Raw genomic sequence first — 21807 nt, forward strand, 5'->3', positions numbered from 1 at the left:
CACCCTCCACACCCTCTACGCACAGTGGACTCTCTGGAGAGCTCTGCCCGGATGTGGACAAGGTCCTCCTGCAGCAGCCTCTGCTGGTAGGCAATCTTCTCCAGGTGCTGGGGCTGGTCTCGGTACTGCTCCATCTGTCTGTGCAACACCTCCAGCACGGATTCCAGCTGATCCTGCACCAGACAGACCGGGGCCAAAGAGCAAGAGGATGGCAGAACACTCCCGGAGGCCGTCCCCTCCAACCCCGCCCCGCCATGCCAGGAATGAAGCAAACCTGCTGGATCTAACCGAGGCTGAAGGGGCCAGCGCCCAGCTAGGGGCCTGAGAGTCAAGGCCTCTGATTCCAGCTCTGACTCTGCCCGTTGGGTGGCCTCCTGGGACAAATCACCTAACAGCTCTGTGCCTGTCTCCTCATCTATAAACTGGGCATTAGGCCATCCACTCCTTAGGGGATACACTATGAGGCTAAATCAAAGAAGAGATGGAAAACTCTCTAAGCACTTGAATAAAAAGGCCATGTTATTTATAAACCTTGAGAATCACAAATATAATGCCTTGTTAAAATGCAGAAAAGAAAAAATTCACACGAAGTGTCTAAGAGACCAAACATCAGTGGCTACCAGCCTATTCCTCCCCTCCCAACCAGACTTGCTTCCCCTATGGCCCAGATCCTTAGAGGAAAGGAGATTTAGGAAGTGAGAACCTCTGCCCTGCTATGACTCTGGCCATTTTCTCCAAGGCAGCCCCCGCTTCCCTGGGGTTCAGGAGCCTGGGGTCATCACTGCAAGTCAGTGGAGCCGTCCTCTCCCAGGCTCACCTCACAGGGCTTCCAGGGAGAGGCGGGGGTGGCCCAGAGCAGAATCAAGGTCAGGGAGGTGGTACTTGGGATAATAAGTAGGCTGAGGTCTCCCTGTAAGGTTTCCTCTGCATTCAGACAGAAACCCCACAAGAAATACCCTTTAAATTCAAAGACATTGTTCTGGATAAACTAACATCTGCTGTCCAGTACTAACATGAGAGTCCAGTCTATACTGAGGAAACACAGGATGACAAAACCCCTGCCACCCAGCCCAAGATTATGCAAAACCGATACATACTTTGTTCTCCTTAAGGGCTCGTATCTTGTCTTCCAAGTCCTGGAGGATCCTGTCTTGTTCACAGAAGACGCTCAGTTTAACCTGTGAACAAGAACAGGTTGGAGAGGGCCTGGGATGATGAGAAAAGGCCATGGCCTTGGAGCATGATCCAAAAGCCTTTGGCTACAGATCCATCCAAACCCTGCCTGAAGCTGCCCACCCTGGGTCTGGAGGCAGCAGGCAGGTGAGGGGTGAGCCCGTCACTCTGCTCACTCACGTCAATGTCACTCTCGGCAATCTTCACTGGCTTCAGACTTCGGTCCTTGAGAAGATCCCGGCCTGTCATCTGGGAGGTGAACAATTTAAAGGAGGTTTAACCACGGGGTTCGGAAACAGAAGTCAAGAAGGAAAGTTACCCCTACAACGGACAGGTGTGGAAGTCTCATCAGTGGCAGGTAGGGGCACGGCATGGAAAGGGCAAAAACTTGGGCAATACCTGCTTTATTTTTATGCTTATTTCATTTCAGGGAAAAAAGAAAACCTTTCTGAGATCCTTTAGTAGTACTTGTAAATTTCTCAAATTGAAGAAAACACAGACTTTCAAGTTACAGTATCATCAACTGTAAAGGCTTAAATTTGCCCCAAGTGAGTTCAGTATGAATCTTGGAAGATTTGCCACTGATAAGAGAGTTTTGCTACTAAACCTGGGGTCAAACATAATTAACAGAAGTCCATGACCCCGCCCAGGGCCATAGGATGGGTAGACCAAGAAGAACTAGCAAATCCCTTGGGCATCGTTGAGCCTTACTTCAAGGAAGTCTGAACAGCCCACCTCCCCACGACTAAGATCAGCCTTCCTCACTCTTCTGATATCTGGGAAGAGGATCTGGCCAAGAGAAGAAGAAACCTGGATTGTTCCTGGCTGAGGTTTTCAACTGATCCCTGAATAGCTGTACTTGCAATACAAGTTACAAGCTACCCTGTCCTCTCAAGAAAGGAAACCACAAAGCAGTAGACAAAAATCACCCAAACTTGAAGCCAGTGGAATTTCACAACATTTGCCATCTTTCCCTAGACCCAGTGTGGGCGACACGTTGCCCATCTCTCACTGACCCCTACGAAGTTAAACACTAACTCTTTTAGTCCATGTTTTCATTTCCTCCTCCAAATCTCCTTCTTCGTCAAAAACTGTGCAGGGGCGGGGGAACCTTTTTCACAGATGCACCCCCATGGCCAAACCATGGTCAGGGATGGCCAGGTCAAACGTGCCCCTTGTACGGGAGGCCGTCTTGCTGAACTCCATTTTGCAGATCTGACCAGAGAAATGGAGGATGGAGCTAGCCATGGCAGAGTCACTATGCAGAGGGTCCCAGTATGGAGGGACACACAGCTGCCGGAGAAATGGCCCTCACTTTCTCCCTACTCCATTAAGTTTGTGAGTGTGAATCAGAAGCAGAGATATATTAGCAAACATTCCCCTCAAAACTCAAGCCAACCGTGTGCCCAAATCTAAAGGTCAAGGTGAAGGTCAAGGGAGAAGCCCTCTCCACGCCTTGAGCTGAAGGCTGAGCCTGGGCTGCAGACCTGCCCCCACCCATTCCCCTGCTCCCTTTGGCGGCACAGTAGAGGACAGGCACCACTGTCTTCTTTATCTTGGTAAAGTCAGCCCCGAACGGAAGGCCTGGCACACCGGAATGCACTCGGCAAATTGCTTTATTGCCTCACAGGCAGGTGAAAGGGAAATACATGTAGGTCAGTCCTAGAAAAAGTAGAACTCCAGCCGAATTCTGCTCTTCAAACTGGCAAATTATGTGTACATACAACCATACACACAGTCACAGAACACACTGACCACAGCAACAATCCACAAAAAATGCTGGCTCCTGCAAGGGTAGGGGGCGCAGTGGGGGAAGCGAGGAAGGGGAGTTGATCCTGGTGAACCACCAACACCGGGCAGGTTTTGAGTTTCCCAGGCAGGACTCGGGAACCTAGCAGGTAGAGGTAAGGGAGTCTTCACTCTGTGTCACAGTCCTTTGCCAAAGCGAGGGGCCGTGAGCTTGTCTACCCTCCAAGGGGCTGACCCTTGCCTCGCTTCCTAGGAAGAAATCATTTTCAAATTGAGATAATGCTTTGGGGACTTTTCCTCTTAGCAAAACTCTTCCCTTTATGTCACTGAAGCTTTTTCCAAATGATATGTTTTCGATACTGAAATAGCAAGGCAGAGAGTCTAACTGAGCAATGCCTCATTTATCCAGCACCATCAGGCAAGGAATGAGGTACTTCTGCACAAAAAGGGCACTTTCAGAAAGCTGTCTTTTAAACTTTTTGATGGAAAGCTTTCTAAAAGTATGTCCTTTACTACCTTCACAGAACACTGAATATAAATTCAACCTTTTGGGGGATGAATCAGAGTCATTACAAAAATCAGTAATATAGAATTTCTTAGACGATCGTGTTTAGGACTATTTGCCTATCTAGCTAAATGCTCCCAAATTTCTGCGCTTTCATTTCCATTTCAGATTGACTTATAATGTTTCTTCTCTCTCTCAGGATATGAGCACTCCCTCTTTCCTAAGAAGTAACTTCGTCTTTGTCCCCTTTTAAGGTGCTATGAATTAGGAGTTCAAATGACTGAGTCTATGAGGATTAGAAACTCAGCAGAAGGGACACACTTGCTGCTCTTCCCTGTCTCCCTCCCTCCATCTGGGTTTGGTACCCATCACAGGACATCCTCCCACCCCTTGTGTCTGCCACTATTATGGGCCTTAGTAGATGATCTGTTCTGCCTCCCCTCACTTGACAATAACCTAATTAGGAGGGACTGTGGGGACTGTGATGTATTTTCTCTGTATCCTCAAAGCCCAGCCCAGGGCCTGGCGTATTGAGGATATTTGAGAAGCGTTTGCTTAGTGAGTCTGTGAATGTGACAAAACGAGGTGAGCTGGCTGTGCTCAGGGCCTGAGACCTCTTTCTGTGGAGTAAAGGCCACAGGCTTTAGAGCAGGGGCTTCGTGACAGTGTTTACACAACTCATAGGCCCTTTAAGCTTCTGAATTTAGCTTTGTTCCAGAGAGCTGAGGCTTCTAAGACACAGCCACAAACAGTATATTACATCTAATTTTCCTTTGAAAATTGCACTTTGTGATAGCTATGTTTAAATCCATTCAAAACATCAACTATGGGTCCCTAGCACCTCTGTCACCAGAAAAAGCGAAAGTTAGTGGGCACTCATCCATTTGAAAGAGTCTCCACATCAGAAAGCAATTAAAGGCCTCCCAGGCATCTTACTCCCCTCCAGCACATCCCAAGACACCTATATGCAGGGCCCAAGATGACTGGATACAGCTTCTGCTTTCCAACCTGCAGCCTCCCTTGGAATGCTATAAAAGCTGGCCACGTTTCGGGCACTACCTCTGCATCCCTCAAAGGGGTGGATGGTGGGGAGGTGGGCGTTTTGTTCTAGTCCAGCTCCAGAATGTTTTCAAACATCAACACCCTGCCCTGAAGAAGAGCCACCCTAATCCCAGGGCCACGGTGGAATCTCAGGACACCCCAGCTCCTCCAAGGTGACCAGAAACTGCTGCTCCCTCCCAAGGAACCCAGGCTCTAGGGCAGCCCCCACCATGAAGGCAGACGAGCGAGAATGGGGACATAACACAAGCTGGTGGCAAGCTAGGCAAGCCCCACCCCCCACCCCCAATGGCAGCACAAATGATGGAGTCACAAAACACTACGGATGAGAGGCTCAGCCTGGTGCACCAGCCAAAACGCTGAGGGAGCTTCAATAGACAGAAAATAAACCGAAATGACTCGCAGGAAGCCTGGGGGCGGTCAGGAGAGCCCCTGGTGAAGCAAGTGATGGAGTCGGCACTGAGCCAGAAGCAATGGAATGGCCCCGCCTGGAGATACAGATCAGATCATCTTACGCTTCTCCTGGGCCGACAGCCCCGTGCTGACTTCTTCAGCACTTTGTAAAGCACGTTGATCAAAGGTTCATTATTTTTTATCTGTTCCAAACAAAAAGGCAAATACAACAAATCGTAACAAGTAAGACATCAAATGACATTTGAAGGAGCCAGAATTTGGGGAACTGGCAAGGGGAAACCTTAAGGAGGATGTGTGTTGTGCAGTTCAAATGAGTGTGTCTCAGTCTGGTTATGCGGCCTCCCAGCCGGTGGACCTTTCCAGACTTCAGTTCCCTCATCCGTAAATGGGGGATCATAAGCGCTGCCTGAAGGATCTTCGTGCAGGCTAGTTTACGTGAGAGTGCTGATTTCAGTGCCCATGTCCTTCCTGGTTCTGCCACTGAAGGCAAGAGGGGACTGCTTCTTCCTCTGTCCTCCCCCCATCACATACTGTAAGATACTGAATCTGTAGTTTAGAGTGGAGCCATGCATTAGTCTCAGCCCCACCCACCTTTGGTCCCTCAGACCCTCGCCTCCACACCTAAACCATTATGTCTTACCCATGATGCCAAATGCTTCCAGCTCCTTTGAGAGGGAACTGTCCCCACCCACTAAGACAATGGATCTCAACCCTGCCTCCACCACTGAGATCACCCAGGAGCTTTAAAAGACTGATGCCTGAGTCCCACTCCAAGAAAACTTGGATGTAATTGGTCTGGGGTGGGGCCTAGGCACTGGGATTCTGAAAAGCCCTCCTGGGTGAGTCTGATGTGCAGCCAGGAGTGGGAAGCACTCCACTAAAAAATGGTTCTCACACTTGAGCATGCTTCAGAATCATCTGGAGGGCTGGGAATATACAGACTTGCTGGGCCCCACCTCCAAAGGTTCTCACTAAGCAGCTCTGGGGTGGGAGCCAAGATTGCTCATTTCTAACAAAGCCCCAGGAATTGCTGACACTGTTCATCTGGGATCACACTTCGAGGACCACTGCTTTTAAACCATGTTTCTCAGCCATACCTACACATTAGAACACCTAGGGAGTGTCTTTCTTTCTTAAAGAGTAATACCTGAGTATTACCAATTAAATCAGAGTCTCTAAGGGGTAAGACCCAAGCATCCATATTCATTGCTCTAGTTCATGACCAGCGTTAACAATCTCTCTTCAGAATAAAAGATCTCCGCTTACTGTGCACAAGAATCACCCCAGAGCTTGATTTTAAAAACACAGAATTCTGGGCATCATTTCCAGAGGTTCTAATTCAACAGAACCCTCCAGATCTGCAAGTTTTTATCAAGCTCCCAGATCATTCTGAGATAGATGGTATTCCAGACCATGACTTAAGAACTCTGCTCCAGAAGCTAACTGGAAACAGACTCTGAACAGAGAAGCCCAGATCTCAGGCTCTGTCAGGAAAAGTCCAGAGGCCAGGCACCTGGAGCCACTGATGACGTCCCTCACTAGGGACAAGAGCCCCTTTGGGGCTGACTTCAATCTGCTCCACCTAAAAGGCACCACCTGTGTGGCTGCAGGTGCCCTCCCCCCCACCTCACTTTCCCAGCTGTGCTTCCCAGATGCATAAAAACAATTCAAGCCGTAAACAACAGCGAACCTTCATACCCCCTTTTCAGACCTGGCTCCGGTGTAGGGTTCTGAAGAGCAGAACATTAATGCCAGAAATACAACTCAGCGAATGCAACTTCAGGGCAGATGAGGTACATGGCACACGGAAGAAAGGAGGCAGGTGTGAAGTTAGTCACAGGGTTCGAATCTCAGCTGCATAACTTTGCAGAAGTTACTTCTCTGATACTCGGGTTCCTGATTAGTAAGGTGCGGATAATAATTCTTATTTGCTCAAAGGTGCTGAGAGGATTAAGTGAGATAATGAACAACAGGTGCCCCAAAATTGCCAGGCAAGAACAGATGCTTAATCAGCGTGAAATCCTTTCCACCCTGGCACTGCCAAGTAAACTGCCAGGAAAGTAAACATTTCCAAAGAGGACACTAACACAGAGCATCTTTTAAGAGAGTGGAGTCTGCTTTTATTTGCTCATTTGGCACCCCAGCAGGAATGCTCACTTCAGGAGACCAAGCTCCACAACATGTGGGCAAACACCACCAACGGGTTCTGGAACCCAAGCATCAGCTGATGGAGGCGGAGGGGACATGGGCTCTGGATCCTTAAGTCTGTGGCCTTTGGGACAGGGACGCGGGGGACCCTGTGCCAACCTGGTGGGGGCAGGGAGACCATCCTTCTCCAGAGAGGCTTACCTCTCCCCACAAGGACCCAGGAGGGACCTCTCACAAGAAGCTGGTCACAGCGGGGCTGTGCTCGGTGCCATCTCCACGCCCAGGCTGGGCTACAGCGCCCATTTAATTGTGTCTTCCGAGGCCCTCGTCTCAGGGACCCCCACTGGGCTCGTGGCAGCTCATCTTGTCTAGCACGTCACAGGATCTCAAGAGTCAACGGGCCTGAGGGTTTTCCTGATCCGGTCACTCATCCCACTCAGTGCTCACCTGGCCTCAGCTGCACCGCAGTGATGGGGAGGTCACTATGACCTGTGGTGGCCCTTTTAGAGAAGTCTTTCTTCTACTCAACTAAAACCGGTCTACATGTAGCTGTGATCCACTTGTCTTAATCGCCCCTCAGAGCCCCGGAAGACACATGGTAACATTTAGAGCTTTACAGACTGTCTCTATGTCTTGCCTGCATTGCCCCTTCCTCCTTCAACCATCCGCACTGTAGCTGTGCTGCCTGCTGCTGTGTTTCTTGTGTCTGCCCAGTCTGCTTTCCATTAGGGAATCCCCCACCCTTCACTCCACAGGGAGGCTCGGCTGGGATGAAGCCAACCTGAGTGTGCAAGTGGCCACCTTTCTTCCCATGTGGAAAGCAGAACAGTTGGTGGCGTGGCCTGAGTTCCTGGAACGCAGCCCTGGCTACGTGAACCAGTATGTTCCCCTTGTGGCTCAGCAGGCTGATTTGGGTTTCGGATACCTGCCAACAAAAGCATCCCGCCTAATACACTCCTCAGCCACAGTTCTTGCAGCCCCTCATCACCTCTCCTTTGATTCCAGCCCTTCCCTCGTCTGGATCCTGAAGTGAAACGTCCATGTGGGAACTCTACACCCCAGCTGGGTCTGAGCAGAGCAGGCCCACTGCCTCCCTGATTTGGAGGGAGGCCTGTCTCTTGGAGGGAGGCCAAGGTGATGTCAGCTTTTCTGAATGATGACTCACACACAACACAAACCCCAGCATCTTTTCCCACCCATGTTGCTGGTAAGCCAAGTGTCTCTCACCTGCTGGTGCTGTTATTGGGGGACTGGTTCTCTAAGAGGAGCTTAGCAACTGGAGTAGCAGCTATAAGACCAGGGAAATTCTGGTATCAACACAGCTGTTTTTCAAGATAAACACTGACAACTTCCAATCACTAGTTAATGTTTTGGTCACATACGGCTCCTAGCTGGTGAAACACCCCAAGGATGCACCTTGTCTCTATCACAGCATAAACATTTCCTGGCAGAAGGACCCCAGTTCAGCTCCATAAAAAACTTAATCCCTTTGGGTCCACAGTAGTAGAAGCAGCACTGTAAGAGCGGCTGGGAGGCAGGGTGATTAAGAGCACCAGCTTCAGAGTCAGAGCTGCTCCCAAGTACTGACCCCCCGTAACTACTAACATGGCCTTGGGAGAGTCATTTACTTCTCTGAGCCGCAGTCAGTGAAAAAAAGATAACACCACCTCCCTTATAGGGCTACTGCCGCGGGTACATAATTTAACAGAAGTAAAACATGGTGACTGACACACATTTTACCCTCTATTGTTATTCCGCTTCTGTTGGCAGTGAGGACACAGACTCCTGGCTCTACTCTGCTATCCTATGCCTCAGTTTTTCTCTCTCTCTCTCTAAATCCCTTTTATTGAGCTCAAGTTCTATAATCTTTAAATAAAACCAGCCTGAGCTGGATCTTCTCTCCAGGACCAACTGTGAGGTCGGCTATCTCACACAAACAGGAATCAGAAGACAGGTATTTCCTGTTACTCTGGCTCAGGCACTTTATTAAGTTCCCTCACACCGTGCAACAAGCACTCTGAAGAGTGTTTTGTGGTACACCTGTGCTGCTGTGAGCCACGCCTCTCCCACAGGCCTCGGTACATCGTGGATGCTCTACAAATACTTCTGTGTCACCTGCATGGCCCCGGGCATGGTGAGGCCAGGGAACAGGGACATGGTGGTACACAGGGCAGATGGAGGCCCGGGGCTGCTCCAGGTCAGATGGGGGAGGTGGGCATGGTGGAAGGACCTACCCAGGTTCAGAGTGCAGGAGGGAGGGCTGGGCTGCACATCTGGCCCACACCACCACGTCTGGGCACTGAGTCCTGACTACCATACTTACTCACTCATGCTCTACGTGACCTGACTACCACGTAAGCTAGAAAACGTCCTGGTTTTGAGAGAACCCTCCTTGTGTCGCTCATGTCTGAAAGCCAAGTCTGACTTTTCTTCACTGCACCTTCCTTCCTAAAGCCTAGAAAGACTCTGGAACCTGGACAATCTGCCCCCACTTTTCCAGCCATGGCTCCCACAGTTCCCTTCCCTTTAACGTCACCCAACCTAAACCCTTGGCTCTTCAAGGCTCTGGACACACGCCACCTCCTCCAGAAGGCTTCCCAGCACTGCAGCCACAGTCATCCTCACTATCTCAGCTCTGAGCACTGGGCCAGACAAATCTTTATACGCTCATTGCAAAAAAGTCTGTGTTATTTCAGGACGCTTTCTTTCCCCAACCCAGAACATCTGGAAGTTTCTCAAGGCCAGAGAGCCTCGATTTTTCTCTTCCATCCCCCCTAGCTTCTCCAGAGCTGGATATAGCACAAGTGCTCATTACCAGATACACTAAGTTAACTGAGGGATTCCTAATCAAAGGTCTTGATCTTGCCTCAGAGTGGGGAGGCCCCTCCTCTGCTGCCTTAGGACCTAATGTTCATAACCCTGCTTCTACAAGGTTGGACGACAATCCCCAAGTTAAAAATATCTCAAGCCAGGTACACTGGGGACCGAGGGAGGCATGCCCCCGCCGCAGTCACCTGGGTGTCCTCCCGCAGGGCCCTCTGCCCGCCCTCTCACACCCGCAGTTAATTAAAGGTCACATTCCTTCAGTCTAAGTCATGGCTCAGGCATAAGAAGCGCTTTTCACAGTGGGAGCTTTTGGAGAGCTGTGGGAACAGAACAATAGCAGCCCTCTTCCAGGCAGAATGCCTCTCGCTTCTCTAGCAGCTTTCCCAGCTCTGTCTGTGCTGTGGAGGCTGATTTAGAGCCTGACCTTCATCACCTACAGGGAGGGGCCCGACGTTCATCTCCTAAACACGGAGGGGAGACTCCGGTACCCCTCAGAGCCCTCCGGTACCCCCCAACTACAAAACCAGACAATCCACCAAACTGCTTGTGCCTGAAAACACACATCAGTGGCACCCTGTGAACCAAACACACCCCCGCCCCACTGGAGGCTCTGAAGAAGCAACTGGTTATTATTTGGAGGAACCCTGTGGTTCTAACCAAGGACAGGAAGAAAGCAAGATCTTGTGCCCTCATTCTGGAAGCCAGAGACCTTACAGCAGAATTCACAAGAAACTGAGAGAAGCCCAGAGTCTGAGGCTACAAGAAATTAGACTCTTCTGAAAGGTACAAACTTCCAGTTATAAAATAAATAAATCATGAGGATGTAATGTACAGTATAGTGACTATAGTTAACAATACTGTATTGCATATTTGAATGCTGCTAAGAGAGTAGATCTTAGAAGTTCTCATCATAAGGAAAAAATAACCAAGAATGGTGATAGATGTTAATTAGATTTGTGATCATTTCCCAATATATACAAATATCATTATGTTGTACACCTGGAACTAATACAATGTTATATGTCAATTATATTCAATTTAAAAAAGAAATTTCCAAAAGCCACAGCAACCAAAGAAAAAAATCAAAAACCCCAAAACAAAAAATCCCCCTTCTGATTCAGACAGGAGACATCTTCATTTGAAACCCAGATTTGTAAGACCTGCAAGGCCTTTGGCTTTGGGGCTGGTCTCCAATGAGGCTGACACTCTCCGAAAGGTAAGTGTCCCAGGAAAGCAAGACCCCTGAGGCCACTCACCTTTAGGTCCAGGTACTCCAGGTCTTTCTTCAGCTGGAGGTAGGTATCGTCAGCCTTCAAATGAAGCAGAGAGAGAAAAAAGCCAGTTATGAACACCGAAGGTGTCCACAACTCAGGGCTTCACGTGTGACTCATTTACACCTGTGCAGCTTCGGGGACAAGAGACCACAGCAGACCAGCACATCCAGGCCACAGAGGAAGCACAAATGTCTCGGTGCAGCTCAGGGCTCTCTCAGCATGGTGGATCTCACAGGTCTACCATGTGGGGAAAGCCAGCTTGTTCCCCCCATTGGCTGGGGACAGTTTGATGAGGAGGAGGGAGACAGCACACATCCCACCAGAGGACCAGGACAGCAGAGCAGCTGAGGCAGAGGCGAGCTCCTGAGACAGAACTAGAGAGGTCTACCTGGAAGAGGACATGCTACGCTCCAAACCTTTGCACTGGGCCACTTCACATGCATGAAGGAAAATGACCCCCTGATTGGTGTGGACGGATGCCTGGAAGAGGCACGGAGATGACCTAGGTGACCCAGGGAGGTTCCCTCTTGACCTTGGGTTCTGGAACGATAAGCACCAGTAGCTGCAGAAAGTTTCCTGGAAGTTTTGGCTCCGTTTGCTGAGCATGGAGCCAAGGTGGCTGGGTCAGGAGCTAGATAAGGAAGGTCCAGGCAGACCCGACTGCTTGTGTCATCTCTGACAGTCTGTTGAGTTCTTCAGTATAATTACCAGGAACAGTGAGAATAAGGAAAAGACTCTTTGATTTCCTAGAACTTGTGCTTCCTATGTAATGGATCACAGAAGCTAACTGTGAGGGAGAAGGGCTACGAAAGCTTAAGAAAAACAGTCCAGGCACTTTCTCAGCCAACTAAGAGGCCTCTCAGCAAGCCAAAGCAAGCCAGGGCTAGGAAGGTGATCCGAGTTTAGAGCTCTGATGTAAAACAAACAAAAAGAAATAATGCAAAACGTTCAGGCAGTGCTTTTAAGCATGAGAAGGCCTGAAGGACCACTGCCAGGGACACCAGTGGTTTGCAAGATCTTATTTCTGTCCCTAAACTGTCTCCTTACCCATCCCTACTTCCTCAATCAGCCCAGTCCCGCAGCAAGAGGGACAGAGCAATGTTATTAAAAATCACCCAGATCCACAAATTAGGATTTTTGCACGTGCTCCCTTATATTCATTTTTCCAAATACATTTCCTGTAACTCTCAGGTCCCACTAAAATAGGACAGGTGAGGAAAGTGACAATTCCCTCAACCTCCAGATCTGTCCTCCGCCTACTTCTGTGCAGCTCAGCGGACCAGGCTCGTGTGGACCAGCATCTTCTTTAAGACGCTCGGGATGCCCAGGAGAACGACTGTCTGTCTACTCCTCGAGGAGCTTGCCTGCAACCCCTCATGTCTTGGAAACAGTTTAGAACACTGTGCCAGACAGGACCTGGAATCTGGCTCCAGCCTGCATTCCACTAGCTGAGGGATCCTGGGCAAGTCACTTTCCCACCTGTCCTACCTAACCTCTCCCAGGCTACTGTGAAGTTCACTGGGATAACGGGTGTGAAGATGCTCTGACAGTCAGCAGGGCACTGTCCAGATGAGAGGGCACCATGCCTTCTCCCTCCAGGCTGACACACACCTCTCAGCATCCCAAGGAGTACCCAAGGTGGCAACAAGGATGACAGCTAGCACAGCCCTTGGACATGACCACACACCAGCCTGGCAGTCATTACTCACAGGCAGAGAAGCCACAGTTCCAGTCCCTCACACCACATGCAGCCTCCTCCCCAGCAACAGGGGCGTGGGCCCCATGACGGCTGCACGGTGTCTGGCAGTAGCATCCAGAAGCAAACAGGCAGGAACAAGGGAGAGAGCCAGACAGCAGGACAGACTAGAGCACGGGCACGAGGGAGCACGGGCCAGCATGTCACTCCCCTGTCCCCGGGGTGGCCCCCAGCCCTGAGAGAGCCCACCAGCGCTGACCTGGCAGGTGGGAAAGGTCAGCTCGTGCTGCAGTAACTGGCCGATGGCGAAATTTCGCACCCTGGCCAACTTGGCCTGGTGCCGCCGTAACCGGGTGAGAAGCAGTGAGAGCTCCTCCAGCTGCAGGTGTGTAGACACATCATGAGGAAATTAGCCACCGCAGGAGCACGACGCTATAATTACTCTTCACCCCGGTGCCGGCACAGCATTGATGTAACACCATTAAGTAATTATTGCATTAATTCTGTCATTAGGACAAGTAAAGGCACCGGCAGAAAAGGGGCTGCAGGAAGTAGTTTTTATCAGGAAACAGCCACCAGCAGTGCAACCTCACCCAGACTTGAGTTTTGAAGACAGTGAACTAATCAAAGCAAAGACCAGGAAGAAAGGAGAGGAGCTAACCGGAGAAAAAGGCAGGTGGCTGGAAAATGCTGCAGACAAAATGCTGCCCCAAAGAGAATAAACACCACGTTCTCCTCCACTTCCCCCCCCGCCAGGCTCTTCCGCTGACCTCAGGAGGTCCCAATGCCAGCGGGATGGGCCTGAGCAACTCATTCGACTTCTCTGAGCCTCAGTTTCCTCATCTCTAAAATGGGGATTGCATCTGACTGGCTCAGGGGAGAACCCTGACGAGATTAGCCCTTTGCAAGCTGGATAAGATCAGTCACCTGGAGGGGGAGAGGAGGTGCTGCTTACCGATTTTCCATGTAAACTGGGAGCACTGACAGTGTGGGTCATGTAACCCATGGAGGGCATGGAGCGTCGGTCCACATGAGAGGAGTTCTGCAGGAGGGGAGACAGGAAGTCACACCGAGAGCCGGGCGTGGAGGGGGGCGGGGGCCAGAGCCTCTGCCACTCACTACCAGGGCAGCCAAGCACATGGCACGGCACCTCTCTCAGCCTCAGACTCTCTTCATCTGTCAAACTGGGATACACATCTTTCTCACCAGGTTATGACAATGACAAACTGTGAGAGCCCCTCCGGAGTTAAAACTTAAGTCAGGTTATTATAAATAATTGAACTAGTTAAACACAGACATCTTTCCCTGCCTTCCAAGCTGCAAGGAAGCAGGCTTCTAGTTGTGTGACCCTGTGCAAGTAACTTCATCCCTTAATGCCTAAGAGTTCTCACGTGTGAAATGGGCACACGGGTATCCCCTGCTTTACAAAAGTTCGCTTTATGCCACTTTGATTTTACAAAAGACCTACCTTTAGCACCTGTTTTTGATAACCAAAATCCAAAGGGGATTTTCACTTTCACAGAAAATGTAACTGCTTCTTCGCTTTCTGCCACTTTGGCTTACTAAAGGTTTCATAGGAACACTCTACCTTCAGATAGCGGGGGAAACCTGAAATAATAGCACCTACCTCATAGGGGTGTTGTAAGAATTAAAGCCTTTAGCGCTACACCCAGCGCTAAAGTACAGTACTACATAAGTGTTACCTGTCATTATCCTACATCGCTCAAGTTTGTGTTCAAACCATGTGAGGCTCCTAACGTCCTAATGCTGGGCCCCCAGCAGCCTGGCAGGGCCTCCGGAGTCTCACCTTGGTGGTGTGGCCCCATGCCTTCCTGGGAGAACCGCCCAGCGAGATGTCCACACTCCTTCTCTGGTCCGGTGGCTTCACAGTGACCCTCTCTGCTGGCGTGTGTGGCCGCCGGGGTGGGAAGGCCCTCAGGGGCCCCGGGGGAGGGATGTCCGAGGGAGATGGAGGCACAGAGATGGAGCGGGGCACCTCTAACATGCTCCTGCTCCGGCCCTGGTCGGCGAACTCTGGGGAGCCCGCACAGATGGGCGCCGTGGGGCTACCGTGCCGGAACTGCTGGCGCTGCTGCCACTCGTAGAGCTGCCACACGGTGCCGTCCCGGTGTGCCCGGCGCTCCTCACTCGACATCTTCAGGTGGCTGGCTCGGTCCTGCGCGTACTTGTAGTCACTCGGCAGGTTGCGGGGAGGGGGTGAAGAGCCCCCTGACGGGTGTCGGCTGCTCTTGGGAAGAGTCTGGTAGTTTTCTGGGAAGGACAGGGATTGGCTGGGACCCTGGCGAGGAAGGGTCTGGTCCAGGGGCAGGCTGAGGAGAAAGGAGAGGACAGGTAAGAGGACCAGCAAGGGGTCTGCTGGGCTTCTGGAAACACAGCTAGGCAAAGCCACAAAGCCAGGCACGTGAGGGAGCCCTGTACGAACCCCAAAGAACAATCAACGCAGACACCCAGGACTTCAGTCGCTTCTTCCCTTTGCAGAGGATTCCTAAACCACTTTATCCATCAACCTTGGAGTGTCAACCCCCCTACCAGGCTGACTTGGCTGCCCCACTTCAAGTGCAGCATGATTAAACCTGCCTCGCTCTCTCTTGCCATCAGTCAGCTTTTCCATCAGGTGTGCACATCTCTAGGAGATGCCTCACGATTCTCCCGGTCACCAAGATGTTCCCCAGCACCAAGTCCTGGAGGTTCTTAAAGGAAGTGGCTGGCATCAGTTCCTTTCTTTCCCTATTAAAGGGTCTTTAATCCAGATCCCGATTAACTACCTCCACCCCGACAACTCTGAGACCTTCCTAACTAGTTTCCATGCTGTACAGAATCAGCTGCTTGGATCTAATCACTCCTGTGCTCCAAAACCATCAATGGCTCCCTAATGCTTACGAAATAAAATCTAAACCCCTTCTCCTGATACTCATAGCTCTCTAGCACCTGACCTCAACCCACCTTCCCTTCCTGCTCTTTTCTCACTGCTCCTCCTACCCGGGCCAGGATCAAATTGGGGCAAGTTGGCCCTCAAGGGGGCACCCCCCTCTCAGGTGCACCCCTGCACTTGCTGGAGCCTGAGTGTAAGGGCCTCACCCTAATCTTGCCTGGCCTCCTACACACTTGGACAACTTTCTGCAGTAGAAAAAGCAGAGGAAGTCTGACCTAGGGTTGAATCCACTGGCTGTGTGACCTTAGGCAGCTTACCTGACTGCTCTGAGCCTCATCTTCCTTACCTATAACATGAGGACAGAACTACCTGCCTCCTAAGGCTGTCCTGAAGAATAAATGAGACAGGAAGAGAACACAGGCTCCTTGCCTGATACACAGGCGGTACCTTCACTAGTGGGTGCTCCCTTCCCACTTCTCTCTCCTTATTCTCAGAATACTCTTCCTCCTTCCCCTACCTGTATGGGCTCACCTTGCCCTATCACCAAATCTCACTCATTCTCCAGGACACTGTCCCATGCCTCTTCCACAGAGGCCTTCTGCAATGCCACGGCCCTCAGGGTTCCTGCCCTGCTCTGACCTAGTTACTGTACAGTCTGTAACTTTTCCAAGGTCCTATATTGATGTAACCTTTTCCTACTCGTAAGCTGTCTCTTCCCCGGCCAAGCTGTAAATCCTTGCGGGGCGGCAACTGTGTCTTACATTCTGCGGTGTTGTCCGCGGTCTGAGAAAGTGCTGACACGTCACCAGCCCTTCAACAAATACTCCGGCACACAAAAGCTGGATAGGATGGTGAAAACTACTACCGACCAGCCATCTTATTTTCTGAAAGAAAAATTCAGCAAGGGCCAACTACAGTTTTATTAAGCTCTAAGAGTCTAACCTGAGAGGCAGCAGGATGTAAAACGGACAGGTTCTGGAGCCAGGCCTGGGCTGCAATCCTGACTCTGCCTTTACCTATCAACTTTACCTAACGAATCTTTATACAGCAGCGCTCACCAGACCTTGTTCTAAGCTCGAAGTGTAGTCCAGCAGCATCAGCACCACCTGGGAGCTTGTCAGAAATGCAGGTTATCAGGCCCCACCTGAAATCAGGAACCCTGCCGGTGGGGCCCAGCCACCGGTGGTGTAACAAGCCCTCCAGGTGGTTGATGTTTGAGAAGTGCTGTTCTAATTGTTTTTAAACTCATTGTATCACTCTCCTTACTGTAAAATGGGGCTACTAAGAACCATTTAATAGATTGTTGTGAGGATTAAAAGTAGCTGTCGTTCAAAAAATGGTGGCTTTCTTCTCCCTTTTTATCGTTATCTTTGCAATTACGGGAGGTACTTTTAAGATCTCTTCAGCTTGCCCAGCTTGTCTCCTTGCCACCAGGTGGCAGGGTTTGCTATGGATTTCCCAGAGTCAGAGGGGAATGTGTCTCTGAGGAAGGCGCAGTGCCTGAACCCTCAAACAGCAGTGGTGGCAATGGCAGAAACCAGGCTGGGGGCTTCCCCCGGGGAGTTCATGACTTTACTGACCATTGCTCACTCTGCCTGAAGCAAAGTGCAAACGATGCAAAGCACGTCCCAGCCACGCTCGCTCCATACACCCCTTCAGTCTGGCTCTGCAGCCCACTCCCCATGCCTGCCTGTGGTGTTCAGGTGGTCAGAGCCCACCGCCGCTAGGGCAGTGCCCCAAAGCCCTCAGCTTATCCTCTAGCTTGTGCCCTCTGCTTATGCACTGCCTGCCATCCTCCCAGAGCTGGCCATTTGGGGGTGACCCCAAAGACCCCAGTGCCAGTGGTGAGTCCTGGTGCCAGAGGCCAAACCACAGTAACTAACGGATAGTGGAGGGAGGGACACAGGAGGTAGGGTTGTAAGATGAGGTAAAGGTCACCCTGGAGCAGGCAGGAGCGCACAGAGCCGCTCTGTCCTAAGAGCAGATCCATTTGCTGGCCCCCAACCCCAGCTTTATCTAAAAGAAGGCTCGAGGTCTCCTGCCCTCAAATCCCGCTCTGTGCCATGGGGGGCTCCCTTTCCAAAAGGCACCTATATATTCTGATATAGCCCCTATAAAATGGTCATATCGAAACGTGAAATCAAGTTTTATAACCAATTACTTATGCAGCAGGCAGTCCTCACCTGAGCTTCCACATCGGTTGTGCAGGACTTCCATGTTTTATTCTGCTCCTCGTGGTAATGTTTACATCCCTGACTCTACACCCACCCCTGCCATTTTATTTTACAAGTATGCATTACTTTAAACACCAGGGAAAAAATAGAAGGCTAGAATTTCAAAACAACCTCATAGAATGTGGTAAGATTCTAAGGGTGTATCAGTCTGTCCTTGCAAACCATCATTCTAAAGGAGTTTAATAAAGTGAAATATAATATACATCTCCAAGTACTGAAAGAACAATTAGAAATAATTCCCTGTGTGGTCTAGAGCCGAGAATATGAGATCATATTACAGTTCAAATAACCCTCCTTCCAATGTCTAACGTGCTCCATCTAACGAGATTAGCACAGTCTCAATCATACACAGAGCAGGGATATCCCTTTCCTGTATTATCAACAGGAGGAAGTTCCTTTATTAAGCAGCCAGAACTACTTATTACTTGACTGTAAGAGATTACAAACACATCTTTAAGGAAAAAAAAAAAAAGATAACTCTGATATGCAATATGCAGTCCTTCCCAGATACGAGTGAATGATCAGACATTGAGCACCCTGCTTACACAGAGGCTGATGGCTTTCTTCTCAAAGGGTCGTCTTCAATCCCTCACGTTTACTTTTCAGCCCCCTGAGAACTACTTCTATCACTAGACTGAGATACCTCTTACTGAGTGCTCAATGACCTCCAAGGCCAACAAACTGTTTTCATTTACAGACCTAATGTCTCCCTGCCCCTTAGATAAGAAGGGCTCGAACTCCCTCCTCACATCCTAGGGACAGTCGGACGCCTTCCCCAACCACCTCTTATCTCCTTGCAGTTGACTTCTCATCCTTTACCTCCCCCATGTGCCCCCAGCCCCCATTATGTGTAGCAGAATAACGTAGGTCTGTGGGCTGCCAGAGTTATGTAGAGACATTTCACAACCACAACTTATAACTTACATAACTTACAACTTATACCAGCGGTACGGCTTTGCAAAGTCCTTTCTGCACCCCTGCCACAAAGGGTTTCTCAATGGCCATGCCTTCCTTCTGGTTCCCTTTGTCCTTCCCCTCACATTACTCTGCCTCCTGACTTAACTTCAAAATTCTAGCTCTATTAAGAAGGTCTACTCATCTAAGCCCATCAAGAAGTTCAGTGGAACCAAAGGCCTCTGCTACTGAGCATGAGACCAGCAGAGAGACCCTGACATTCCAGATTCTCCTTCCGTGGTGCCCAGCCTCCTCAGAAGGCACCACATCCAGGGAGCAGTCTCATGCTGCCAACTGGACTCCTTCCAGATGAACCTTCCCTCACCACACTCTCGTTTTCCTCCTCCATCTTCTGCTAGACTTCTTTATGCAGACTCTGCTTTTGCCCACCCCCTTGGACTGGAGACCCTCAGGGTTCTGCCTTTGGCCCTCTGCTATTGTTCTAAGCTAGTTATTCTCAACCCTGATTACATGTTAGAATCACCAGGGGTAGGGGGGTTTTCGAAAACTCCTGATGTCCAGGCTGAAATTCGGATCATCAGAATCAGATTGTCCAGCATGGGACCCAGGCCTCAGTAAATGTCAAACCCCTCTCATATACTGGTATCACCTGGGGAGCTTTTAAAACAGACTGATGCCCTCACCTTGCCCCAGACCAAATAAGGCAAAATCTCTTGAGCAGGGCCTCAAATGACCAAATTGTGCGGCCACGATTAAGAACCACTGCTCTAAGCATTCAACCCTCGGTGATCTTGACTACTGCCAGGGCATCAGTTACCACCTCTAGGGCGATGACTTCCAAATCTCTCCCTAAGCTGAACCCACATTCCCTATAACCTACTGCTTATCTCCACCTGGCCACTCCACAGGTACCACATTCCTCTTCAAGCTCATTTCTTTCTCCCATGCTCACATCTTGTGCACAGCGCCACATCTACCTATTAACCAAGTCAAACTTGAATGTTAACCTCAACTCCATCTATGGCCCTCCTCACCTTCCAGCCCTGGAGGAATCAGTTTCCCAAGCCCTATACCTACCCAATCTCAACATCTGTGTATCCTATCCATCCCCTCCTCACAATCCTCACCATCTTTACCGCTTTTGTTTAGGTCTTCCTCGCCTCCTATCCAAAATATGACCACCTCATACTTGGTCATGTTCTTTCCAGACTCTTCTCCATTTAACCATCTTCTATATGGTCACCAGAGCAAGCAGTTAACCTAAAATAGTAGTTTTCAGAGATGATGTGGGGTGGGGAAACAGGGACACTTTTGGTGGGGTATAAACTCAAACAGCATTGTTGAAGGTCAATTGTGTAATATCAATCAAAATTAAAATCACATATATCCTCCGACCTAGTTATTCCACTTCAAGTAATTTGTTCTTCAAGTATACCTGCACTTGTTTGCAAAGACAATTGGGCACGGATATTCACAGCAGCATAGTTTGTAATAGCAAATGTTTATAACCAACCTAATTATCCATCAATAGGGAAATGGTATAAAGATCACTGTAGATGCATACAATGCAATACTCTGCACCATTTCAAATTAATGATATGTCTATATGTGCTGATATAGATAGCCAAGATATATTAAAATATCTATTGATATATTTATTGATATATTAAGTGGAACAAAGCAAGATGAAGAACATGGATTTTTGTTTTGTTTTGTTTTTAATATAGTGGTTGGTCTTTGGGGAGTAGATCTAGGTTTCTGAAATAAAATAGGAGGACACTTATTTTTCAGTATTTACCCATTGGTCTTATTTGGATTTTTTACCTTGTAAGTAGATTACTGATTATTTGAGGGTACTGAGCAAAGAGAGATTTACACATCCAGCTATGAATTTGGTGATGAATTAGTAATGGGTACAGAGAAAACTAAGCAAGCTATAAGCATGAAAATTACCAATACCAGAAAATAAAAAATTGTACCACAAATGGAATTTAATTATTGTATACTACATGGCCCAGCTGTGAATATTTATACTTCACATTATATAATAATGTAAAAACTGACTAGTGATCTAAACAAAAATTATGCTATAACTATATTATGAAGCTGGGATAAGGGTAAGTGTGTCTTTGGAAAGGAAAGGTAGAGGGGGGGGAATAAGAGACTTAAATCTTTATCATCTAGAGTAGAATGTCGAGAGCTAACTAAAACTGAAAACTCAAGAAACAGCAGTATAAGTATCTTATTTGGAAATATAGAGATAAATACATAAAACTACTAAAAGAATTGAAAGCGGTTGCCTCAAAGGTGGTGGAATCCGGAATAGGGATGGATGGGGTCATACTACTTAAATTCTTAAAACTATATACAGGTATTACTTTAATAAAAAAAAGTTTTTTAAACAAGGGGTAATTAAAACTGCCATTCTCATTTTGGGCGGGGTACATCAGAATAGCCTGGGAAATTTCTTCACCATATTCATGGACCTGCTATGTGAGAACTGAGATGAGGTAAGGAATATCTAGTCTGAAAAATCTCCTGAGGCCTCTTCCCTGCCAACACCCTTCAAACCACCCTCCTAAATATTAGAAACTATCATGCCATGCTCCTGTTTTAAGTCCATCAATGGCTTTCATGGGCCTTCAAGATTAAATCCAGACTCTTCAGTAGGAAATACAGGCTTATCAGGGCCAAACCCATGCCCTTCCTATCTGCTTCTATTTCTGGTTTCTCCTGCTTTTACCTGCCCTAGTCAGCCCCATACTGACTTCAGTCCCTAAGAGTTGTTATCAATACATATAAAAGGAAACAGCTAACTTATCACGAGTAGCTTCTCTCTGACACACTGTCTCCTCTACTGGATCCCCCTTCTGTTGCTAACATCCAAGTTGGGATACCGTTTATGCACTGATTGCTCCCAA

The 21807-nt window shown here is 49.1% G+C and overlaps 1 protein-coding gene across 12 annotated transcripts in view; it reads right to left on the reverse strand.

The window, feature by feature from the left end:
- The window catches only part of PLEKHA7 (pleckstrin homology domain containing A7), a 208344-nt gene that overhangs the window by 24374 nt on the left and 162163 nt on the right, over positions 1-21807 (reverse strand). For all 12 annotated transcript variants that reach the window (XR_009504660.1, XR_009504661.1, XM_059931196.1 and 9 more), the window contains 6 exons: positions 14652-15174; positions 13800-13886; positions 11131-11184; positions 1354-1422; positions 1098-1178; positions 24-173 (listed from right to left, as the gene is read on the reverse strand). Coding sequence is in view for 10 of the 12 variants with exons in the window: in XM_059931196.1 (XP_059787179.1) it covers positions 24-173; positions 1098-1178; positions 1354-1422; positions 11131-11184; positions 13800-13886; positions 14652-15174 (964 nt within the window). In the remaining 2 variants the exon portion in view is untranslated. The remainder of the gene's footprint in view (positions 1-23; positions 174-1097; positions 1179-1353; positions 1423-11130; positions 11185-13799; positions 13887-14651; positions 15175-21807) is intronic.

Source organism: Balaenoptera ricei, chromosome 8 (genome assembly GCF_028023285.1).
Source record: "Balaenoptera ricei isolate mBalRic1 chromosome 8, mBalRic1.hap2, whole genome shotgun sequence".
In the NCBI taxonomy this organism is placed as follows: Eukaryota; Metazoa; Chordata; class Mammalia; order Artiodactyla; family Balaenopteridae; genus Balaenoptera; species Balaenoptera ricei.